Here is a 20771-nt window from a genome sequence, read left to right as displayed (position 1 = left end):
CTGGACTCACAGTTTTATTCTTAGACCCAAACCAGGGACGTCCCAGGTTTTTATATTTTGTGAATCTGGTCCGTGCGCTCGTGTCATGTTTGGGCTCGTGTCATGTTTGGGCTCGTGTCATGTTTGGGCTCGTGTCATGTTTGGGCTCGTGGGCTCTGTTCATACTCACATATCTCTTCTTGATGCGGATGCGCTTGGGCCGCTCCGCGCTCATGTTTCCCGAGTCCAGGTGAAGCGGACAGAGCCGGAGCCGCGCGTGGACGGAGCCGCGCGTGGACGGAGCCGGAGCCGCGCGTGGACGGAGCCGGAGCCGTGCAGTCGGTTTCACGTTGGTCTCGAGCTGAAATGAAAATAAAAACCGAGTAAAAACCGCCTCGCGCCGCGTGATCCGCCGCGCTCTGGTACAATGGCGCTAACAGGAGCTACGGCTAAAGCGCAGCTCGGAGGAAACGCTCCGGTGTGACGAGCACGCGCGTGTCCGTGTGCGCGGGGGAGGCTCCGGTCCGTGCGTCCCGTCACCGTGCGTCCCGTGCGTCCCGTGCGCGTGTGTGTCCTCTGCGCGCGGCTCAGACGGAGCGGAGCGCGGAGGATGCGGCGCGCACCTGCATCAGGACCAGAGCCCAGACACCGGGTCACGTGAGCGGCCCTACGTCTCCGCGAGCGTCACGTGCCCGGCTGCAGCTTTTGCATATCAATTAGCCCGGTCGTTTGCGCATGCGCACCAGCCGGGGGACGTTCGGTTCTTTTGGGTTCATGACGGAGACGCTCAGAGTCTGGAGGGATTCACAACGAGACTGACCGACTGACCCGAGTGACCAGACTGACCGAGTGACACGAGTGACCCGACTGACCCAACTGACCCGAGTGACACGAGTGACCAGACTCACCAGACTGACCCGAGTGACACGAGTGACCAGACTGACCTGAATGACCCGACTGACCCAATTGACCCGAGTGACCAGACTGACCAGACTGACCTGAATGACCCGGGACAGTCCCAGGTCTGAGTCTGTGTCTCTGTCCCACAGATTTATACAAAACCACAGATTTGTCCCAATTTATACAAGAAATGTCCCAGTGTCTCTGTTTTTGACAAATTTATTAATTTTATTTATTTTTAGTTTTATTTTGGTCACGTGTGACAGGTTCTTTACAGTGGATCATGTGACATCAGTGAAATCACAGCAACAAAACATTTGCCCAAAAAGAAGTGAGAAAAAGGTGCAGCGTGGGCAGACTGACAGGTGGACAGGTGCAGCGTGGGCAGACTGACAGGTGGACAGGTGCAGCGTGGGCAGACTGACAGGTGGACAGGTGCAGCGTGGGCAGACTGACAGGTGGACAGGTGCAGCGTGGGCAGTGATGCGGTCGCTGTATCGGTCGTTGTGGTGAAGAGGATCTGAGTCTGGATTTAGCGTCAGTCTCTGTTCCTCCCCTCACCTCTGGTCATGAGCTCTGGTCATGACCCGAAGGACCAGATCCACGACACAAGAGACACAGATGAGTTTCCTCGTCAGGGCGTCCGGGCGTCTCCCTCAGAGACAGAGTGAGGAGCTCGGAGTAGAGCCGCTGCTCCTCCAGACCCAGGACACACTGGAGGGACGATGTCTCTGGACTGGACTGGGAACACCTCAGGTCCCACTGGAGGAGCTGGAGGAAGTGTCTGGGGTGAAGGAAGTCTGGGAGTCCCTGCTCAGACAGATGCCCCCGAGACCCGACCTCAGAGAAGAAGAAGAACACGAAGAACATGAAGAACATGAAGAACATGAAGAACATAAAGAAGATGGGTTTCTTTTACATTTTTCAGACATTTTACATGAAACGATCTGAACTATTCACAAAGTGTCAGTGTTAAACCTCTCAGGCTCAAATTAAATTTTTGTAACAGGAAAAAATCTGATATTTGGGGAAAATGATCATATGGGGCAGTGATATATAATCGTGACCTTTTGTTTGAGACCTTCACATGTCGTGTGTCTGGGATGTTGCAGATTTGGTCCGGTGGTAAATTAACACTGAAGACTGAAAATGATCAGAACATAACTTTATATGTTCCCCACTTTTCATAACAATAAAAACATAAATCACAGTGTAACAGATTTACAGTGGCAGAACAACAGCACTTTTTCATGTGATGCTCCAAGAAACTATTTTTATCCTTTGTAAACAACAAAAGTACTTTACAGGTCTGACAGGTCGTTTGTGTGGAGTCGTTCTGCATCGTCCACGTTTATCAGCATGGACGGGAAAAAAGGCTCCTGAGTAAAAAAAGCTAATAAAATATGGATTTGGAGAAGGTTAAAGTTTGGAAACACAGTTGTACTGCAGTAATATGTATGGAAAATTAAGGAGACTAACAATAATAACAGACCTCAGATACAAAAGCTGTAATGAACAACACAAAACAAACACAACAAAGAAACACGGAGCCTGAAGCAGCAAAACAGAAGGACAAATGTTCTAATATTAAATTTGATTATATTATTAATATTGGATTTATTTATTTTATTTTTATGGAATTATTTATTTATGTATTTATGTATGTATTTATGTATTATTTTTATTTATGTATTTATGTATTTATGTATTTATGTATTTATTATTTTTTTATGGATGTATTTATTTATGAATTTATTTATGTATGGATTTATTTATTTAATTTTTTAATGGAATTATTTATTTATGGATTTATGTATGGATTTATTTATTATTTTTATTTATGGATTTATTTATTATTTTTATTTATGTATTTATATATTTATTTATTTATGGATTCATGTATGGATTTATTATTTTTTATGGATTTATTCATTTATGGATTTATGTATGGATTTTTTATTTATATTTATTTATTTATTTATGTATTTATGTGTGTCCTCGTGCGCACTCCGCGGCGGTAGGGGGCGGTACAGCGCGTCTTTCCGCTCCTCCGTCATTACGCAGCGTCACGTGGTTTCCAGACGGCAGGAGGTCGGTTTGTTTTGGCCGTGTCCGTGTCTCGGCTCCGTGGTTCGGTTCGGTTCTGTGTGTGTGTGTCGGTGCTCGGGGAGGTTCGGTTCGGTTCGGTTCGGACTCGTCTGCGGATCCGCGCGTCGCCGTCGTCATGTTCGAGCATCTGAAGGAGCGACTCCAGTCCGTCCAGCACGACTTCACCACCGGGTCAGTACCGGGTCCGGGTCCGGGTCCTGGTCCTGGTGTAGTCTTGGTTTAGTCCTGGTGTAGTCCTGGTGTAGTCTTGATTTAGTCCTGGTCTAGTCCTGGTTTAGTCCTGGTTTAGACCTGGTGTAGTCCTGGTGTAGTCTTGGTTTAGTCCTGGTGTAGTCCTGGTTTAGTCTTTGTAGTCTTGATTTAGTCCTGGTTTAGTCCTGGTGTAGTCCGTGTTGTCCGTGGTCCGGGTCCGTGGTCCAGGTCCTGGTGTAGTCTTGATTTAGTCCTGGTCTAGTCCTGGTTTAGACCTGGTGTAGTCCTGGTGTAGTCCTGGTGTAGTCCTGTTTAGTCCTGGTTTAGTCTGGTGTAGTCTTGGTTTAGTCCTTGGTTGTAGTCCTGGTGTAGTCCTGGTTTAGTCCTTTAGTCTGTTTAGTCTTTGTAGTCTAGATTTAGTCCTGGTTTAGTCCTGGTGTAGTCCTGGTTTAGTCTTTGTAGTCTAGATTTAGTCCTGGTGTAGTCCTGGTGTAGTCTTGATTTAGTCCTGGTTTAGTCCTGGTGTAGTCCTGGTTTAGTCCTGGTGTAGTCCTGGTTTAGTCCTGGTGTAGTCCTGGTGTAGTCCTGGTTTAGTCCTGGTGTAGTCTTGGTTTAGTCCTGGTGTAGTCCTGGTTTAGTCTTTGTAGTCTAGATTTAGTCCTGGTTTAGTTGTCCGTGGTCCGGGTCCGTGGTCCAGGTCCGTGTGTGTCCTGGTCCTTCTGACCCGTAAAACCGCAAACCCGTGACTTTGAAAGACGTTTATGTGACGCAAACTGGACTTTTGTGCGTTTTAAGTCACGATTTAACGCCTCAAAACCAGGACTAAACCAGGACAAAACCAGGACACTAAACCAGGACTAAACCAGGACTAAACCAGGACTACACCAGGACTAAACCAGGACTAAACCAGGACTAAATTAAACCAGGATTGAACAGGATTACATCTGGACTTTTATGCATTTTTTTTTTATGCGTAATTGTTTTGTTTAAGACTGAAAACCAAATCTCGCTCCAGTTTAGTTCGTGCGTAAAACGAGTCTCAGTGTTGAGAAGTGAAAACATCATGGACTAAAATCACGTCTCCTGATCTCGGTTTTTCACTTCTAAATATTTTCAGACACAGTTCCTCTTTTATTTAGTCAAACAGGAACATGATGTGACGTTTCTTTATCTTCACTTTTGACTTTGAGCTGAACAAGTTTGGTGAGAAAAATAGAAATTCACGATCTGACAGTGAGTGATCGGACAAAAAAGAAGATCTAAACTAAGACTAAACCAGGACTAAACCAGGACTAAAAACTCTAAAGAGACTAAACCAGGACTAAACTAAACTGGACTAAAACCAGGACTAAACTAGGACAGAGACTAAAACCAGGTCTAAACTGAGACTAAAACCAGGACTAAACTGAGACTAAAACCAGGAGGACTAAAAGACTAAACCAGGACTAAACTGAGACTAAAACCAGGACTAAACTAGGACTAAACTGAGACTAAAACCAGGACTAAACTAGGACTAAACTGAGACTAGAACCAGGACTAAACCAGGACTAAAGGACTAAAAAACTAGAGACTAAAACCAGGACTAAAAGGACTAAACTAGGACTAGGACTAAACTGAGGACTAAAACCAGGACTAAACCAGGACTAAACTAGGAGGACTAAAAAGGACTAAAAACCAGAGGACTAAACAGGACTAAAACAGGACTAAACTAGGACTAAACTGAGACTAAAAACCAGGACTAAAACTAGGACTAAACTAGGAGAGACTAAAAACCAGGACTAAACTGAGACTAAAACCAGGACTAAAAGGACTAGGACTAAAACCAGGACTAGGACTAAACTGAGACTAAAACCAGGACTAAACTAGGACTAAACTGAGACTAAAACCAGGACTAAACTAGGAGGACTAAAAACCAGGACTAAACTAGGACTAAAGGAGGACTAAACTGAGGACTAAAACCAGGACTAAAAACTAGGACTAGGACTAAACTGAGACTAAAACCAGGACTAAAAACTAAAAGACTAGGACTAAATTGAGACTAAAACCAGGACTAAACTGAGACTAAAACCAGGACTAAACTCAGGACTAAAAACTAGGACTAAACTGAGACTAAAACCAGGACTAAACCAGGACTAAACTGAGACTAAAACCAGGACTAAACCAGGACTAAACCAGGACTAGGACTAAACTGAGACTAAAACCAGGACTAAACCAGGATTAAACTGAGACTAAAACCAGGACCAGGACCTCGCCAACAGTAAACAGGAGCATAAATTGTCATTTGTTTTGCCCAAAAACAGAAATCCGTGTTTGTGAACGAACATAAAAAAAAAAAAGCAGTGTCAGAAGTTCCTCAGATCATCACTGACATGAGAAAGCACAATGTCCCTGATCTTTTTACAGTTTTATTCAGTTTGACCCAGTTTACAGTTTTGTAAATCTTGTCACTTTGAGCCAAATTAACCCAGATTTGTTGGACTCTGTGACTTCATTTGTTCTTTTTGACTCTGAATCGCTGCAGGATCTTCATCATGACTCTTCTGTGTCTCCAGAGATGTTTAAACTGCTCTGTGTAAAATGTTTTTCTTGGTGATTCCGCTCAGCTGACCGTCATGTGCCCGACGCGCTCAGTGCTGCCCCCTGGTGGAGCAGCAGAAAAAGCAACAAGAGCAAAAAGAGTCGATCATTTTTCCTCCTGATGTTTTTTTCTGAATGAACCAGAGTCAGAGGCTCCGACAAAAGAATAAAGATTAAAGACAGAAACACGAATATAGAACAAAAGATCTCACACTGAAAACCACCAACACGAAACAGGAAAACCCTGCTTTAAATGATACGATTAGACCTGGTTTAATACTGTTTTAGTCCAGTTTTAGTCCTGGTTCAGTCCTGTTTCAGTCCTGGTTTAGTCCTGGTTTAGTCCTGGTTTAGTCCTGGTTTAGTCCTGGTTTTAGTCCTGGTTTTAGACCTGGTTTAGTCCTGGTTTAGACGTTTAGACCCAGTTTAGATCTGGTTTAGACCTGGTTTAGACCTAGTTTAGACCTGGTTTCCTGGTTTAGACCTGGTTTAGACCCTGGTTTAGTCCTGGTTTAGACCTGGTTTAGTCCTGGTTTAGACCTGGTTTTTAGTCCTGGTTTCCTGGTTAGACCTGGTTTAGACCTGGTTTTAGACCTGGTTTAGACCCTGGTTTAGACCTGGTTTAGACCTGGTTTAGTCCTGTTTAGTCCTGGTTTAGTCCTGGTTTAGTCCTGGTTTAGTCCTGGTTTAGTCCTGGTTTCCAGTCCTGGTTTAGTCCTGGTTTAGTCCTGGTTTAGTCCTGGGTTTAGACCTGGTTAGTCCGGTTTAGTCTGGTTTAGATCTGGTTTAGTCCTGGTTTAGACCTGGTTTAGACCTGGTTTAGACCTGGTTTAGTCCTGGTTTAGACTGGTTTAGTCCTGGTTTAGTCCTGGTTTAGTCCTGGTTTAGACCTGGTTTAGTCCTGGTTTAGACCTGGTTTGGTTTAGACCTGGTTTAGACCTGGTTTAGTTTAGTCTGGTTTAGTCCTGGTTTAGAGACCTGGTTTTAGTCCTGGTTTAGTCCTGGTTTAGTCCTGGTTTAGACCTGGTTTAGTCCTGGTTTAGTCTGGTTTAGTCCTGGTTTAGACCTGGTTTAGACCCGGTTTAGACCCGGTTTGAGTTTACCTGGTTTAGACCTGGTTTACCTGGTGGTTTAGTCCTGGTTTAGACCTGGTTTAGTCCTGGTTTAGTCCTGGTTTAGTCCTGGTTTAGACCTGGTTTAGACCTGGTTTACCTGGTTTTAGACCTGGTTTAGTCCTGGTTTAGACCCCGGTTTAGTCCTGGTTTAGTCCTGGTTTAGTCCTGGTTTAGTCCTGGTTTAGACCTGGTTTAGTCCTGGTTTTAGACCTGGTTTAGTCCTGGTTTAGACCTGGTTTAGTCCTGGTTTAGTCCTGGTTTAGACCTGGTTTACCTGGTTTAGTCTGGTTTAGACCTGGTTTAGACCTGGTTTAGTCTGGTTTAGACTGGTTTAGACCTGGTTTAGACCTGGTTTAGACCTGGTTTTTTCCTGGTTTAGCCTGTTTTAGTCCTGGTTTAGACCTGGTTTAGACCTGGTTTAGACCCTGGTTTAGATCTGGTTTAGACCTGGTTTTGGTCCTGGTTTTAGACCTGGTTTAGTCCTGGTTTCTGGTTTAGACCTGGTTTAGACCTGGTTTAGATCTGGTTTAGACCTGGTTTAGTCCTGGTTTCCTGGTTTAGACCTGGTTTAGACCCAGTTTAGATCTGGTTTAGACCTGGTTTAGTCCTGGTTTAGTCCTGGTTCAGTCCTCCACCTTTTCGTTCTGTGTATGTTAAATATGACAAAATAAATTAATCAAGTAAAAAAGAAGAAAATAAAAAAAACAGTTTAATGAATATAAAAATGAGGGCTTCAGGTTTCACAGATTTTTCTCACACTTTGTTTTTTCTCTGCAGGTTCAAGACTCTGGGGGAAAAGTCCAAAGAGTCTAAAGTGGTGAAGAAGCCGAGGTAACGTCAAACTGTTATTAATCTGTCCACTCGCTCGTACAGTTTAAAGAGGAAAAACTCTCTGATTTAGAAATTATTATCACCATTTATATTTTTTCTCTTTGTTTTTATATTTTATTGTGATCTGTGACTTTTGTGTCCAAATCATTTCCTCGTTTGTCTCGTCTCTGTCGACATTCAGGCGAAAAATGAAATTATGAAATTAAAAATCACAATTTCACACACTCCAGCTTCTGCGGCTCAGGACAGAATCCAGGAGCCTGAACTGAAACTGAGACTCCAGAATTTACACAAACCCAAGACTCTCTGTCCATGTGACCTTTAACCCCTGTGTGTGTGTGTGTGTGTGTGTGTGTGTGTGTGTGTGTGTGTGTGTGTGTCTGTGTCTGTGTGTGTCTGTCTGTGTGTGTGTGTGTCTGTGTGTGTTTTTGTGTGTGTGTGTGTTTCTTTTTGTGTTCAGGCAGGAAGAACGACTCCTGCAGTTCAGCGCCGGACTACACATACTGCACAGGTGTGTGTGTGTGTGTTAGTGTCTGTGTGTGTGTTTTGTGTGACTCAGTACGTGTGTGTGTGTGTGTGTGTGTTGTGTGCCTCGGGACGTGTGTGTGTGTTTGTGTGACGCAGTACTAGAGCCCGACCGATATGGATTTTGTTGTGGCCGATATGAAACCGATATAATGGGAGTTGGAGCTGCCGATATAATCACCGATATATTTAGTGATGTAAAAATTCACTGTAAATCTTGAATTGTTTAAAAAACTTAGGTTTGGCTCTGGTGGATTTTAAATTGGGTTTATTTAGGAAACATTTATTGTTATTCTGACTCTTTACATCATATTTACAGACAGTAGTTTGGCCTAATGGCATTTTTGCATCACATTCTAGACACTGTTACTGTCACTGCTAGTGATGGGTATTCCAGTTTTTTTTTGGAGAACCGGCTCTTTTGGCTCGGCTCACTAAAGCAGCTGGCTCTTTCGGCTCCCAAGTGGCTCTTGATTGTTTTGTTGCAAGCAGGACTAAACCAGAACTGGACCAGGACTGAACCAGGACTGAGTGTCGGGACTCGGTTTCTATCTCTCTCCTTCACTCGAGCCCAAGTTTAGTCCTGGTTTATTCATTTTATGCTGAACTGCAGCCAAATATGCACTTTTTTTTATCCTATGCACATGCAGATTTCTGAAAGTTTCGTTTTCAGCCGCTGCTGCTGTCAAACTACGGGTCGACATGCAGCATGAAGAGAAAAAGTGAGAAAAAGAGAAAACACGGCTCCCAATAAGAAACATGCTCCCGTTGTTCGCTCTAAGAGCCGGATCTAAGAGCCGCTTCGATCGTGACCCATAACTCCTAGCTAGTAAATAAACTATCGCTATTAGCCTTTAGCCGTAAAAACGTGCGCACCGCGGTAATTAATTATATGCATAAATGTGGATCATTCACACGTCTATTCACAGCTCATTTACATCAGTGCAGGTTCAGTAACAAATACACGGCCAATATAATCACTTTACAACAGACCAATAGAAAACAGTCTGTTTATGTGCGGGAGCTACAGCAGCTAACCGCTAACAAAACCTAAACTAGCTTCAAAGTCGATGTATTTCCAACACTCAGACTCACACAGGCTCCTCCCACATCACACAGGCTCCTCCCACATCACAAGTCTGAACTAATAAATGTCCTTTTAATCCAGACTCAAACCGATTGTCGTAAAAAGAAAATAATCTCAGTGTTGCGCACGGCTGCAGGTGTAAACAAACACACGCGAGTGAAGTGACGCGACTCTGTGGTGTGTTCAGGGACAGTACGACACACACACACAAATGACTCCACAGATAAATACTGATGTGGAGTCACATATTTGGACATTTATCTGTCTGTAAATTGGATTAAATGAACAGAATGTAGAGAGTCTAAGATTTATAACGACGTATAACCTGCCCACGTGAAATATCGGCCCATATCAGCAAGAATATCGGCCGATAGCAGATATGTCTCCAGGTGTCCATTTTGGCCGATAATATCGGCCGGGCTCTACTCAGTACATGTGTGTGTGTGTGTGTGTTTGTGTGACTCAGGACGTGTGTGTTTGTGTGTTTGTGCAGGTTTGAGGACGGCTGGTACCAACTGCACCGGAAAACCAAGGACTGTGCTCAGGCGGCTCAGGTAAAGAGACACTCTGGACTTTTACTCTGTGGGATGGTTGCCAGGCAACAGCCGACACATGTCACACCTGCTGTTTATGAAACTTCTGCAGAGATCAGAACAAAAGAGCAAAACCACAATAAAAACTCTTTCTTTAGACAACAGAATGTGAGTTTTAACATTAAAGAAACACTAAACAAAATAAAATCACTTTTTTTCTCCTGATTCTCTGTAAATGTTTCTAAAATAAAAGTGTGTCTGTGTTTCTGGACTTTGTTATTTTTCGTGCAGATTTGTTAAAAATGTGACTCTTGGGTCAGAGTCGTGTCTCTTTAGGACCAACTACAGCCGGGACATTTGAATTTTTGGGTTGATTTGATGGACCTTCCACCAGAAAAGTTACACAATGCACCTTTACGTTGTTTGGATTAAACTTGTTGTAAATATAAATTATACTTTTACCCCAATCAATCAAGAAGCAATTTGTGAAGAAAAGTTGAAAAATCTGTCAAAAATTGCAGGAAGTCGAGTTTCTCGCACCGATGACATCACAAAGGGAGAATTTGGCCCAAAATTTCAACACAATTTACACAAGAAATTCATTTTATCTGATATTTTCCACATCATTTTAACAATGTAAATGTGTTTTCTTTTTATAATCAGACTTTCTGTGGACATTAGAGCAGTTTTAGTTTAACTGATAGTGTGGTTGCGAGGTCACGGTTCTAGAATCCCCCTTGTGATTTTTGTGGAAAAAATATAAAGTTTTCTGTAAAATCTTAAATATAATGAACTTAAGTATGTTTTAGTCACATGAGTAATTCAACCATAGTCACATTGTTAATAAAACCAAACAGAATTAAAATACCCCCAGTTTAACAAAACAAACTGCTCTCCAGACTATAGAGGGACAGATAATACTCCCTACAACTGTACAGCGACTCACCCTTGTGTCTCGTGTATCGTTGTCCTGCTGTTCCCGCGGTGTCCAGCAGGTGGACGGGGACGTGGTGATGCTCTCGGCTCTGTGGGACAAACGCAGGAGCGCCCTGACCCAACTGGAGGAACAGCTGCAGGGTCTGCCCACCCTCATCACCGAGCTGGGCACCATCACCTCCAGCCTGGGTACCACAAACTCTCTGTCTCCTGTCTCCTATGTCCTCACTGTGTCTCCTCTGTCCTCACCTCCAGCCTGGGTACCACAAACACTCTGTCTCCTGTCTCCTATGTCCTCACTGTGTCTCCTCTGTCCTCACCTCCAGCCTGGGTACCACAAACACTCTGTCTCCTGTCTCCTATGTCCTATCTGTGTCTCCTCTGTCCTCACTGTGTCTCCTCTGTCCTCACCTCCAGCCTGGGTACCACCACAAACACTCTGTCTCCTGTCTCCTATGTCCTCACTGTGTCTCCTCTGTCCTCACCTCCAGCCTGGGTACCACAAACACTCTGTCTCCTGTCTCCTATGTCCTCACTGTGTCTCCTCTGTCCTCACCTCCAGCCTGGGTACCACAAACACTCTGTCTCCTGTCTCCTATGTCCTCACTGTGTCTCCTCTGTCCTCTCTGTGTCTCCTCTGTCCTCTCTGTGTCTCCTCTGTCCTCTCTGTGTCTCCTCTGTCCTCACTGTGTCTCCTCTGTCCTCTCTGTGTCTCCTCTGTCCTCTCTGTGTCTCCTCTGTCCTCTCTGTGTCTCCTCTGTCCTCACCTCCAGCCTGGGTACGACAAACACTCTGTCTCCTGTCTCCTATGTCCTATCTGTGTCTCCTCTGTCCTCACCTCCAGCCTGGGTACCACAAACACTCTGTCTCCTGTCTCCTATGTCCTCACTGTGTCTCCTCTGTCCTCACCTCCAGCCTGGGTACCCACACTAACACTCTGTCTCCTCCTCGCTGTGTCTCCTGTCTCCTCGCTGTGTCTCCTCACTCTGTCTCCTATGTCCTCGCTGTGTCTCCTATGTACTCTGTGTGTCTCCTCGCTGTGTCTCTTGTCTCCTCTCTGTGTCTCTTGTCTGGCTCCTCGCTGTGTCTCCTCACTGTGTCTCCTCGCTGTGTCTCCTCGCTGTGTCTCCTCGCTATGTCTCCTCACTGTGGCTCCTCACTGTGGCTCCTCGCTGTGTCTCCTCTGTCCTCGCTTTGTCTCCTGTCTCCTCTCTGTGTCTCTTGTCTGGCTCCTCGCTTTGTCTCCTCACTGTGGCTCCTTGCTGTGTCTCCTCTCTCCTTGCTGTGTCTCCTCTCTCCTTGCTGTGTCTCCTCTCTCCTCGCTGTGTCTCCTCTGTCCTCGCTGTGTCTCCTCTGTCCTCGCTGTGTCTCCTCTCTCCTTACTGTGTCTCCTCTGTCCTCACTGTGTCTCCTGTCTGTCTCCTCGCTGTGTCTCCTCTCTCCTCACTGTGTCTCCTCTGTCCTCACTCTGTCTCCTCTCTCCTCGCTGTGTCTCCTGTCTCCTCGCTGTGTCTCCTCTGTCCTCTCGCTGTGTCTCCTCTGTCCTCTCGTTGTCTCCTCTGTCTTCTCGTTGTCTCCTCTGTCCTCACTGTGTCTCCTCTGGATTAACCCTCTGCTCTTCTTCGTCCTCAGCTCAGTTGGAGGGCGACTTTGAGGAGATGGAGAGCCGGATGGTTTATCTGGAGACTCTTTGCTGTCAGTGTGAACAACAAACCATCAAACAGCATCACCTGAAGGAACTCGAGAGCTACAAGCAGAAGAAGAGGTACAGAGACAGAGCGCCCCCTGCTGACCACAAACTCCACCAACCAGAAACACAATTTCTCCACAACGATCAAGAGAAGAAAGAACAAAACTTAAAGGAAACAACGAGACACATGAGTCACACAACAAACTCAACTCATGTTCTGATCCTGAAGAAAACAGAAGGAACTTGTTCACTCAGACTCGTTCTATTATTATAATGAAAAATCAGTTTCATGATGTGGATCTTCACACAGACACAGAGATTTGTGCAGTTTGAATGTTTGAATCTCCAGGATCAGAACATGAGTTGAGTTTGTTGTGTGACTCATGTGTCTCGTTGTTTCTTTAAGTTTTGTTCTTTCTTCTCTTGATATTTGTGGATAAATTGTTCATGAAGAATGTTTCTCCTTTGTGGAGTTTGTTGGTTGAAGATTTGGTGATGGAGCAGATTTATGAAACTGCTGGAGAAAACGACACACATTTACACACACACATTTACACACACATTTACACACACATTTACACACACATTTACACAGAAAACCATTAAACAGAAGTTCCACAGACCTACAGTGAGACACTTTCGGCTGTTCTGATGTATGATAGAAATGTAAGATCTAAATCGGGTGGGCAAACTTTTTGACTCGTGGGCCACAAAGGGTTTTAAAATTTGACGGAAGGACCAGACCAGGAGCAGACGGAGGGAGTTTTTTGGTAATTCACCTCCTAAGAGAAAAAAAATAACATGGGATGTGTAAAAAACACATTCCATTTTTATTGAAATATCCCAAAAAATAAAATATCTTCTTTCAAATCCCACGGTATTTACTATTTATTGAAATTACTTTTGAAACACTGAAAATTATTATTATATTTCAAGTTTTGTGAGCTGGATTAAAAAGAATAAAGGGCCGCATCTGGACCCCGGGCCGTAGTTTGCCCACCCCTGATCGAAACACTTAAATCTATCAGAAAACGACATAAAAGTCCTGAAACGATGTGTCCATGCAGCGAGATCATTTTCCTTGACAAGTTTATCTTAAAATAATCGACCTCTAGACGAGAATGAAAAGTCTGTGGTCTGTGTTCACGGGCTGGAAATAAATTTATGATGTAAAGTTTGAGATAAATCAAACAAATCTGTGTCACCGAATCTAAAAACAAGTGAAGCGTTGCTGGGAAAAAACTCTGGTAAACAGATTGTAGCTTCTTCTTTTAAACATTTATCGCCTAAATTTAAGATTTGCTGACGAGTTGAGTCATGGAAGAAAAATATGTGACCATTTTTAAGATTATACAAGCAATTCAGAACGAGTAAATCGATAATAAATCTGATGAAGAACCTGATGTAAGTTTTAAAATCTTGTCCAGATCAGAGAAATTTGGAGACGAGGAGGAGACTTCACCGTGTTAGTTTTAGTGTCTGTGTTTCTGAGGTTTATTTTCGTGTATTTTCTAAGATTTTCACGCTTAACCTCAGATCTTTTGGGTTGGATTCGTGTTTGGTTTTAAACTTTTCGACCAGCAGGTGGCAGCAGTTGTTTGTCGGTTTGTTTTTTGCAGAAGGACAAAATAAAACTTGGCCTTTGTCCCAAATAAAGTCGTATTATTATCACGGAAACACTTTAATGACCAAACTGTAAATACTTCCCTTTTACTTCTGCTTCAGTGATTGTCCTTCTATTGACATTACACTGGGGATAATCTACATCTATGTCTATGGTGGAATGTTGAGCAGCTGCACACACTGACAAACACAGAAAAGTGATTTAAAGAGACGTTTTCTTTTCCCTGTGATCAGTTTGAGCGTTCATGGTTCTGTTTAAGAGATCGGTTTTGTGAAAATGACACTTTTCATTTGTTTTACTGATTTGTGTTTTATTTTGTCTTTTTCAGGAAAGAACTCCACACATTTGAAAGTAAGTCGCTTCAGATGAACTTTTTCCATTCTTTTGTTTTCACCTTTACATGTTTACAGTCAATTTATAGTAAAAATAGTAATGAAATCGAATGTGATATCGTATCGTCAAAGTTCTCACAATAATATCATGAACGATCACAATTTATTGAATCACAAAGTCTGTTTGTTTAAATGAAGAATTCTGGTGCAGCAATAGTGGAAAAAAAACAGAAAGAACTACATAGACCATGATCCTTTGCTCCATTTCAGTGCAGACGACAAGAGGAAATAACAGTTCTAACACTTTTAACTCTCAGTTCTTTGGATTAAGTTTTGTCAAGGAATTTTAAGAGGAAAAAGTAGAATATTCACAGTTTTAGCCTCCACAAAATATCACAATAAATATTGTACCGTGAGATGAATATCGTGAAAATATCGTACAGAGAGTTTTGATATCGTTGTACTGACAGGTGTGTGTCGTCTCTTTAGTGGAGCTGAACTCGGAACACGCGCTGAAAGTGTCTCACATGGAGCAGCGGGTGCAGCAGAAGCTGAAGCAGAAGCAGAAGGAGTACGAGGAGGCCTTCCACCAGGACACCTGGAGCACCAAATATACCAACACCTGACCTCAGGCACCTTCCTCACACACCAGAGGCACCAACACCTACCAGAAGCTCCACAGCACCAACACCACCACACCACCACACCACCACACAACACCAGCAACCAACACCAGCACCAGACACCAGCACCACCAGCACCACCACACCAACACCACAGCACCAACACCTGCACCAACACCTGCACCACCACACCAACACCAGCACCACACACCAGCACCACACACCACCTGCACCAACACCACCTGCACCAACACCTGCCAACACCCACCAACACCAGCACCAACACCAGCACCAACACCAGCACCAGCACCAACACCAGCACCAACACCAGCACCACCACACCAGCACCACCTGCACCAACACCCACCAACACACCAACACCTCACCAGCACCACCACACACCAACACCAGCACCAACACCACCAACACCAGCACCACCACCAACACCAGCACCAACACCAGCACCACACACCAGCACCACACCAACACCAACACCAGCACCAACACCAGCACCAACACCAACACCAACACCTGCACCAACACCTCAACACCAGCACCAACACCAGCACCAGCACCAACACCAGCACCAACACCAGCACCAACACCAGCACCAACACCAGCACCAACACCACACAGCACCAACACCAGCACCACCACACCAACACCAGCACCAACACCACCACACCACACCAACACCACCACACCAAGCACAACACCACACCAGCACCTGCACCAACACCAACAACACCACCCTGCACACAACACCACCTGCACCACACACCACCTCCACCTCACTGAACCATCACCACACGGACGCTGCACATTAAACATGTGGTATTATCCTGTTCTTGATTCTGCACAGACAGAAGTGACTCTGACACTCGTAACGTCTCCTGCACGGACATGACACATGTTTCTACACACAGGGTGACGCACACATGATTTTAGGCTCAATATGTTGTACAGTTTTATTCCAAACTTTAAATGTGGATTACTCCAAAAATATTGATCCAGTCAACACAAAATAAAAACTGATTCTGACACCCTGAAGTCCACCTGTCTGTTTTTAATCAGGTGGAAGAAGATCAAATCAGAAACTGAGATGGATCAGTTTGGACGCAGCCCTAGAGCACACACACTTGGGTCACACTTGGGTCACACTTGGGTCACACTTGGGTCACACTTGTGTGTTGTCTTTGGGTCAGTGTGAGTTTCTCTCTGACCTGAGTCCTGTTCTGCAGAAGCGGCGCCCGCTGATGTTTCAGAGCTGGACCACATCACTGTGACCAACACCTCAGACCTTCAGGCTCTCGACGAGTTCCTCAACTCCTCCAGTGAAGACCTGAGCTCCCCCTGTGCGGACCTGAGCTCCCCCAGCGCAGACCTGAGCTCCCCCAGCGCAGACCTGAGCTCCAGGACCTCGCTGGGGTCAGGTGGGTCTAAACTCACGACACTCAGGGCGGGTGGAAGTGCTCAAGCACCGTTTGGGTAAATGACGACCTGTGTTTCCATGAACGAGCTCTGGGTCCAAGAGTCGTCCACATCTGATCTGTCCTTCCTTTTTTCTTCTCACTTTCTGCAGTCTTGTTTTCACCTGCGTCTGTGTTGTCTCCTTATTTCATCAGTTACCGTATTTTCCGGGTTATTAGTCGCGCTCTTAAACCTCCAACCGCATCAAAAAACGACCGCACGCCGCACAATCCAGAGCGCCCATACACGAATCCACTCGGGTGTCCCAGCACGACTTCAGTAAACTACAAAGCCGCACCACCTGCTGCGCACACAAACACACACGGAGCAGACAAAGACCACACAGCGATAAACACCCACAGACACACAGACACACTCATCACTCCACGCCGACGAGGAGCGGAGCGGAGGAATGAACCGAAAAATCAAACGCAACGTGCCGCTTCTAGACACGACTGAACAACTGAGTCACTGCGAACACGCCGACAATCTGCTGGTCCCAGACACACCCTCCCTACACGCCACAACTGAACAAAGCCCAGAGTCACCGTGAACGAACAAACAAACAAAACCACTCACCCATCACACTGTTGGGTTTCATTTAAAGTCCAACGCGGTTTATTTGTGAAAAAAGTTCAAAAATAGACCATTTAATGACAGTGTGTCTTATAATCCAGAGAGACTAATAGTGCGGAAAATACTGTAATTGAATTCTTGGGATTATGACGGAAATAATTCACACCAAAATCTTGTCAGGGTGTTTTAAAAGCAAAAAGGGTCACATCTCCAATTATATTAACCTCTTCAAAATATCACAATCAATATCACACCGAGAGATTTGGAAATAACTGGAACTGAGTCTGAGTCTGACGACAGCGACACAGAAGAGTTTGCGTCGCTCTGTTTCCCTCCGGAGGTCGAGGTCGAGTTGTTCAGAAGTGACGCCGAGGATGAAGAACTGAAGTGATTTATTGATTTGGAGTGAGATGGAGAGTTTGGTTAAACTTGTTCTGTTCTGTTGTTTATAGTTTATCTGAAGAACTGTGAAATATGTGACAGTGTTAACAGTCTGTTCTTCTCTCTTCTAGTGTTTTTACTACAACTTCACTTTACACAGGAAATGTCGGCTCCTGATCTCTCATTTTATAAAATACATTTCCCCCCAAAAGTGCAACTAAGTCTCCGTTCAGTCTGCAGGCTTAACGCTCAATTCAGATTTTTTTTGTGAAATCCGATGTTTTTTGAGGTCGTTCACATTTCCAGTTAAATGTGACTTGTATGTGACTCCAGTGTGAACATTAAACGGTCCAAAAGTGTCCCACATGTGACACTGGAGACACGACGACGTCAACCGCAGCGAGCGTCTCTGTGTTTACACAAGTTGAACAAACATGGACGCAGCATCGAGCACCTGGAGATTTTAAAGTTCCTCTCGTACCGGAGCCACAACATGAACAACTGACTTGTTTTAAGGAGGAGATTGAGAAGGAGAAGGACCAGGTTTTTGGTGGTGGTGTTTTGTGGTTCAGTCTGTTGAGATGTGCTTCACTTCAGTCACATGGAGATCGGATGCCAAGACAGTTTTCTCTACTTCAGTGCAGAATAGTGACGTTTGTGTCTTGTTGATGACGTGTAGGTGGATGAATGTGACCTGACTGTTCACACTCAAGTCACATGTTAAAGATCAGATATGGATCAGTTTCAGGAGCACAGATCCAAGTGTCCTGGTCACATGTGAAAACATCAGATCTGTGTGGTTCAGACATTAAAAGATCAGATACAGGAACATAGAGACAAAAAATCAGATTTGGGAAACTTCAGGTGCAGTGTGAACGTAGCCTTATAGTCTGGAAAATACAGCCTTGGATTTGTTTACGCGCCGCTTTCTTTCTCTGGATTTCTCATCGCTCTACGTGGGATTTAGCTGCAACAGTTTTCGTTAGATACTAAATGTTCTTTTCTTTTCCAGGCACAGAGGAGACGTGCTCCCCGGGCCGTGCGTCCGTGGACCAGCGTGAGGAGGAGGAAGACGAGGACGAGGAGGAGCAGAGCAGTGAGACGGACTCGGAGGCTCCTGTGGTGGAGGAGGATCACGAGGAGGTTCTACCAGACCCTGCACTGTAACACCTCAGAACCACCTCAGAACCTGTCAGACTCTGAAACCCCCCGACCCGACTGGACTCCCGTTTGAAAGGAGAAACTTGAAGCTTTTGGTGGGATTTAAAATGAAACTATCAGACGTTTTGTTTCTTTAATCTACAATATTAAAATGGTATAAAAAGGTTGAATCATATTTAAAGGTCCTGAGGCCGTGTGCTGCCTGCGTCTGATTATAAAGCCGATTGTTGTCCGATAATCAGGAAGCGCACCTTAGCATGCCAGTTTTTGTTTAAAGTCCTGGTAAAACCTTGATCCAGTCGTTTCGTGTGTTTTTAAACACATTTAACAGCACTAAACCTAAAAACGAACCAGGATCTTTTCTGTTTTTTATAAGTTTTTTTTAACTAATTGATACTAAAACAAGCACAGGAAAAAAGTACAATAATTTAATGTTAAAAATCACATTCTATTCTAACGATAAAGTGTTTTTTAAATTATCATGTGGTATTGGAATTAAAGTGTAGATCAGGCTGATTTTTTTCTGTCCGAAACCGGCCCCTGGTCCCACAGACATAGAGAGATATTAATAATAATAATAATAATAATAATAATAATGCATCAGTTTTATACAGCGCTTTTCTGGACACTTAAAGATGCTGCACCATCTCACACACACACAACACTTTCATATCAATGTGGGTGAAGTGTCTTGCCTAATGACACAACGACAGTTTTTGCTCTGGCGCCTCCTGTGGCTCCTGGTTTTTCCAGTCCTGCCCAGACCCGACTGGACCCTGCAGAGCTCCTGAGACCTGACAGGACCAGACTCTGACAAACTGCTCTGGCCTCACAAATGATTATGTGATATCGAGTTTGGATCGGGTCGATTATTCTGTCCAAGACCTGTACAAGTCCAAACCGAGTCCGACAGACATCAATAGTTTGTGATATATTTTAGATATTTGTGATATTTGTGTCCGAGTCCGACCGAAACCGACACAATTAAAATCACTATTTTCATCGATCTAATGACACACGGAGGATATTGTTTGTGTGGAAAGTCTGATTTTATGAATCAACTGAAAAAACACATTGAGAACGTCCACAGAGATGAGCTGCATCCAGGCGGGTGTCACCCAGTGCCTCTGCTCAGTTTCATTTCTCTCTGGCTGTAGGTGAAGAATCAGAAAACACTAGAAGAATTTCATCGATTAACGTAATCGATGAAATTCTTAATGATCAATTATTGATTAATCGACTAATCCTGCCCATCCCTATATCACAGTGGTGTTGTTTTTTTTTATTTGCATGTGGTATTGGAATTAGAGTGTGGATCAGGCCAATTTATTTATTTTTTTGTCCAAGACCGTCCCTCGTTTGAACCCAAACCCCGATGGGCAATAATATATTTGTGTCCGAGTCCGTCCAAACCCGACACAAATAAAATCACACTATTTTCATCAGCCTAATGACACACGGAGGATCTTGTGTGGAAAGTCTGAGCCTGCTGGACTTTGGTCGGGTTTCTGTGCTCTAATCAGACTCTGTGTTGAGTATCCAGACCTTTTCTTTGTATTGAATTTAAGTTTGAAAATGTCTTATCATCACACTAGTTTTTTTGTTTTTTTGTTTTATTTAGTTTTTTCTTGATTTAAACTCCGTTCATCTTAAAGGTTGTACAGAGGATTTTCCACAGCTCCTCAGTAGAAACATCTCCTCCCGCCTCTTTACTCTAGAAATCAGGCTTGTTTACATCCAGCACGTGTTCAGAATTACTGCTGAAGTGACTCGACTAGAAAGAATTTAGTGACCGACGCGTCAGTTTTTAGACTCTTTGCTTCATTCGCGCAATCGCTGGAAGAAACCTCCAAGAATCACGTGTTTGGCTTTGCTCGTTTTCTTCTTCTCTTCTTCTTTCAGCGACATCAAAAACGGACTTTTGTTTGTGGCGAACTGGTCCTGGATTTTTGTCCATCATCTCAACAAACTTTGTGCGAACTGCGAGGAAACTACAGTTTAAAAAAGCCTCTAAGAACTGCTGCATAAACCACATAATCCCTGCGCATCAGTTACACTAGAAAAGCAGGGAGTTTGACAACCTAACAGCCAATAGAAAATGAGGTAGCCTTGTTATCTATTGGCTGATGT

The 20771-nt window shown here is 44.2% G+C and overlaps 1 protein-coding gene across 1 annotated transcript; it reads left to right on the top strand.

The window, feature by feature from the left end:
• Positions 1–2954: 2954 nt before the first annotated feature.
• Positions 2955–20060, top strand: LOC110162734 (dysbindin-A). The gene is made up of 13 exons (XM_055163939.1): positions 2955–3159; positions 7650–7703; positions 8164–8214; positions 9809–9869; positions 10841–10973; positions 12417–12549; positions 14427–14449; positions 14920–15033; positions 15255–15441; positions 15608–15807; positions 15916–15936; positions 16295–16486; positions 18493–20060. Exons 1-13 carry the CDS (start codon positions 3104–3106, stop codon positions 18645–18647), a joined length of 1380 nt encoding a protein of 459 aa, XP_055019914.1. The 5' UTR covers positions 2955–3103; the 3' UTR covers positions 18648–20060.
• Positions 20061–20771: the final 711 nt, after the last annotated feature.

The sequence above is a fragment of the Boleophthalmus pectinirostris genome, unplaced genomic scaffold, assembly GCF_026225935.1.
Source record: "Boleophthalmus pectinirostris isolate CB_2022bp ecotype Guang Dong unplaced genomic scaffold, ASM2622593v1 HiC_scaffold_6, whole genome shotgun sequence".
Lineage (NCBI taxonomy): Eukaryota > Metazoa > Chordata > Actinopteri > Gobiiformes > Gobiidae > Boleophthalmus > Boleophthalmus pectinirostris.
Note: the sequence above shows the minus strand (reverse complement) of the source record. Positions and strands in the feature narration are given on the sequence as shown.

Bases quoted from the DNA above. Each gene is read 5' to 3' on its own strand.
- LOC110162734 (XM_055163939.1), top strand. From the start codon at position 3,104: ATGTTCGAGCATCTGAAGGAGCGACTCCAGTCCGTCCAGCACGACTTC. The intron at 10,974-12,416 runs GTACCACAAACT...CTTCGTCCTCAG, and splicing joins CACCATCACCTCCAGCCTGG to CTCAGTTGGAGGGCGACTTT. The intron at 15,034-15,254 runs GCACCAAATATA...CACCAACACCAG, and splicing joins CTTCCACCAGGACACCTGGA to CACCACACACCAGCACCACA.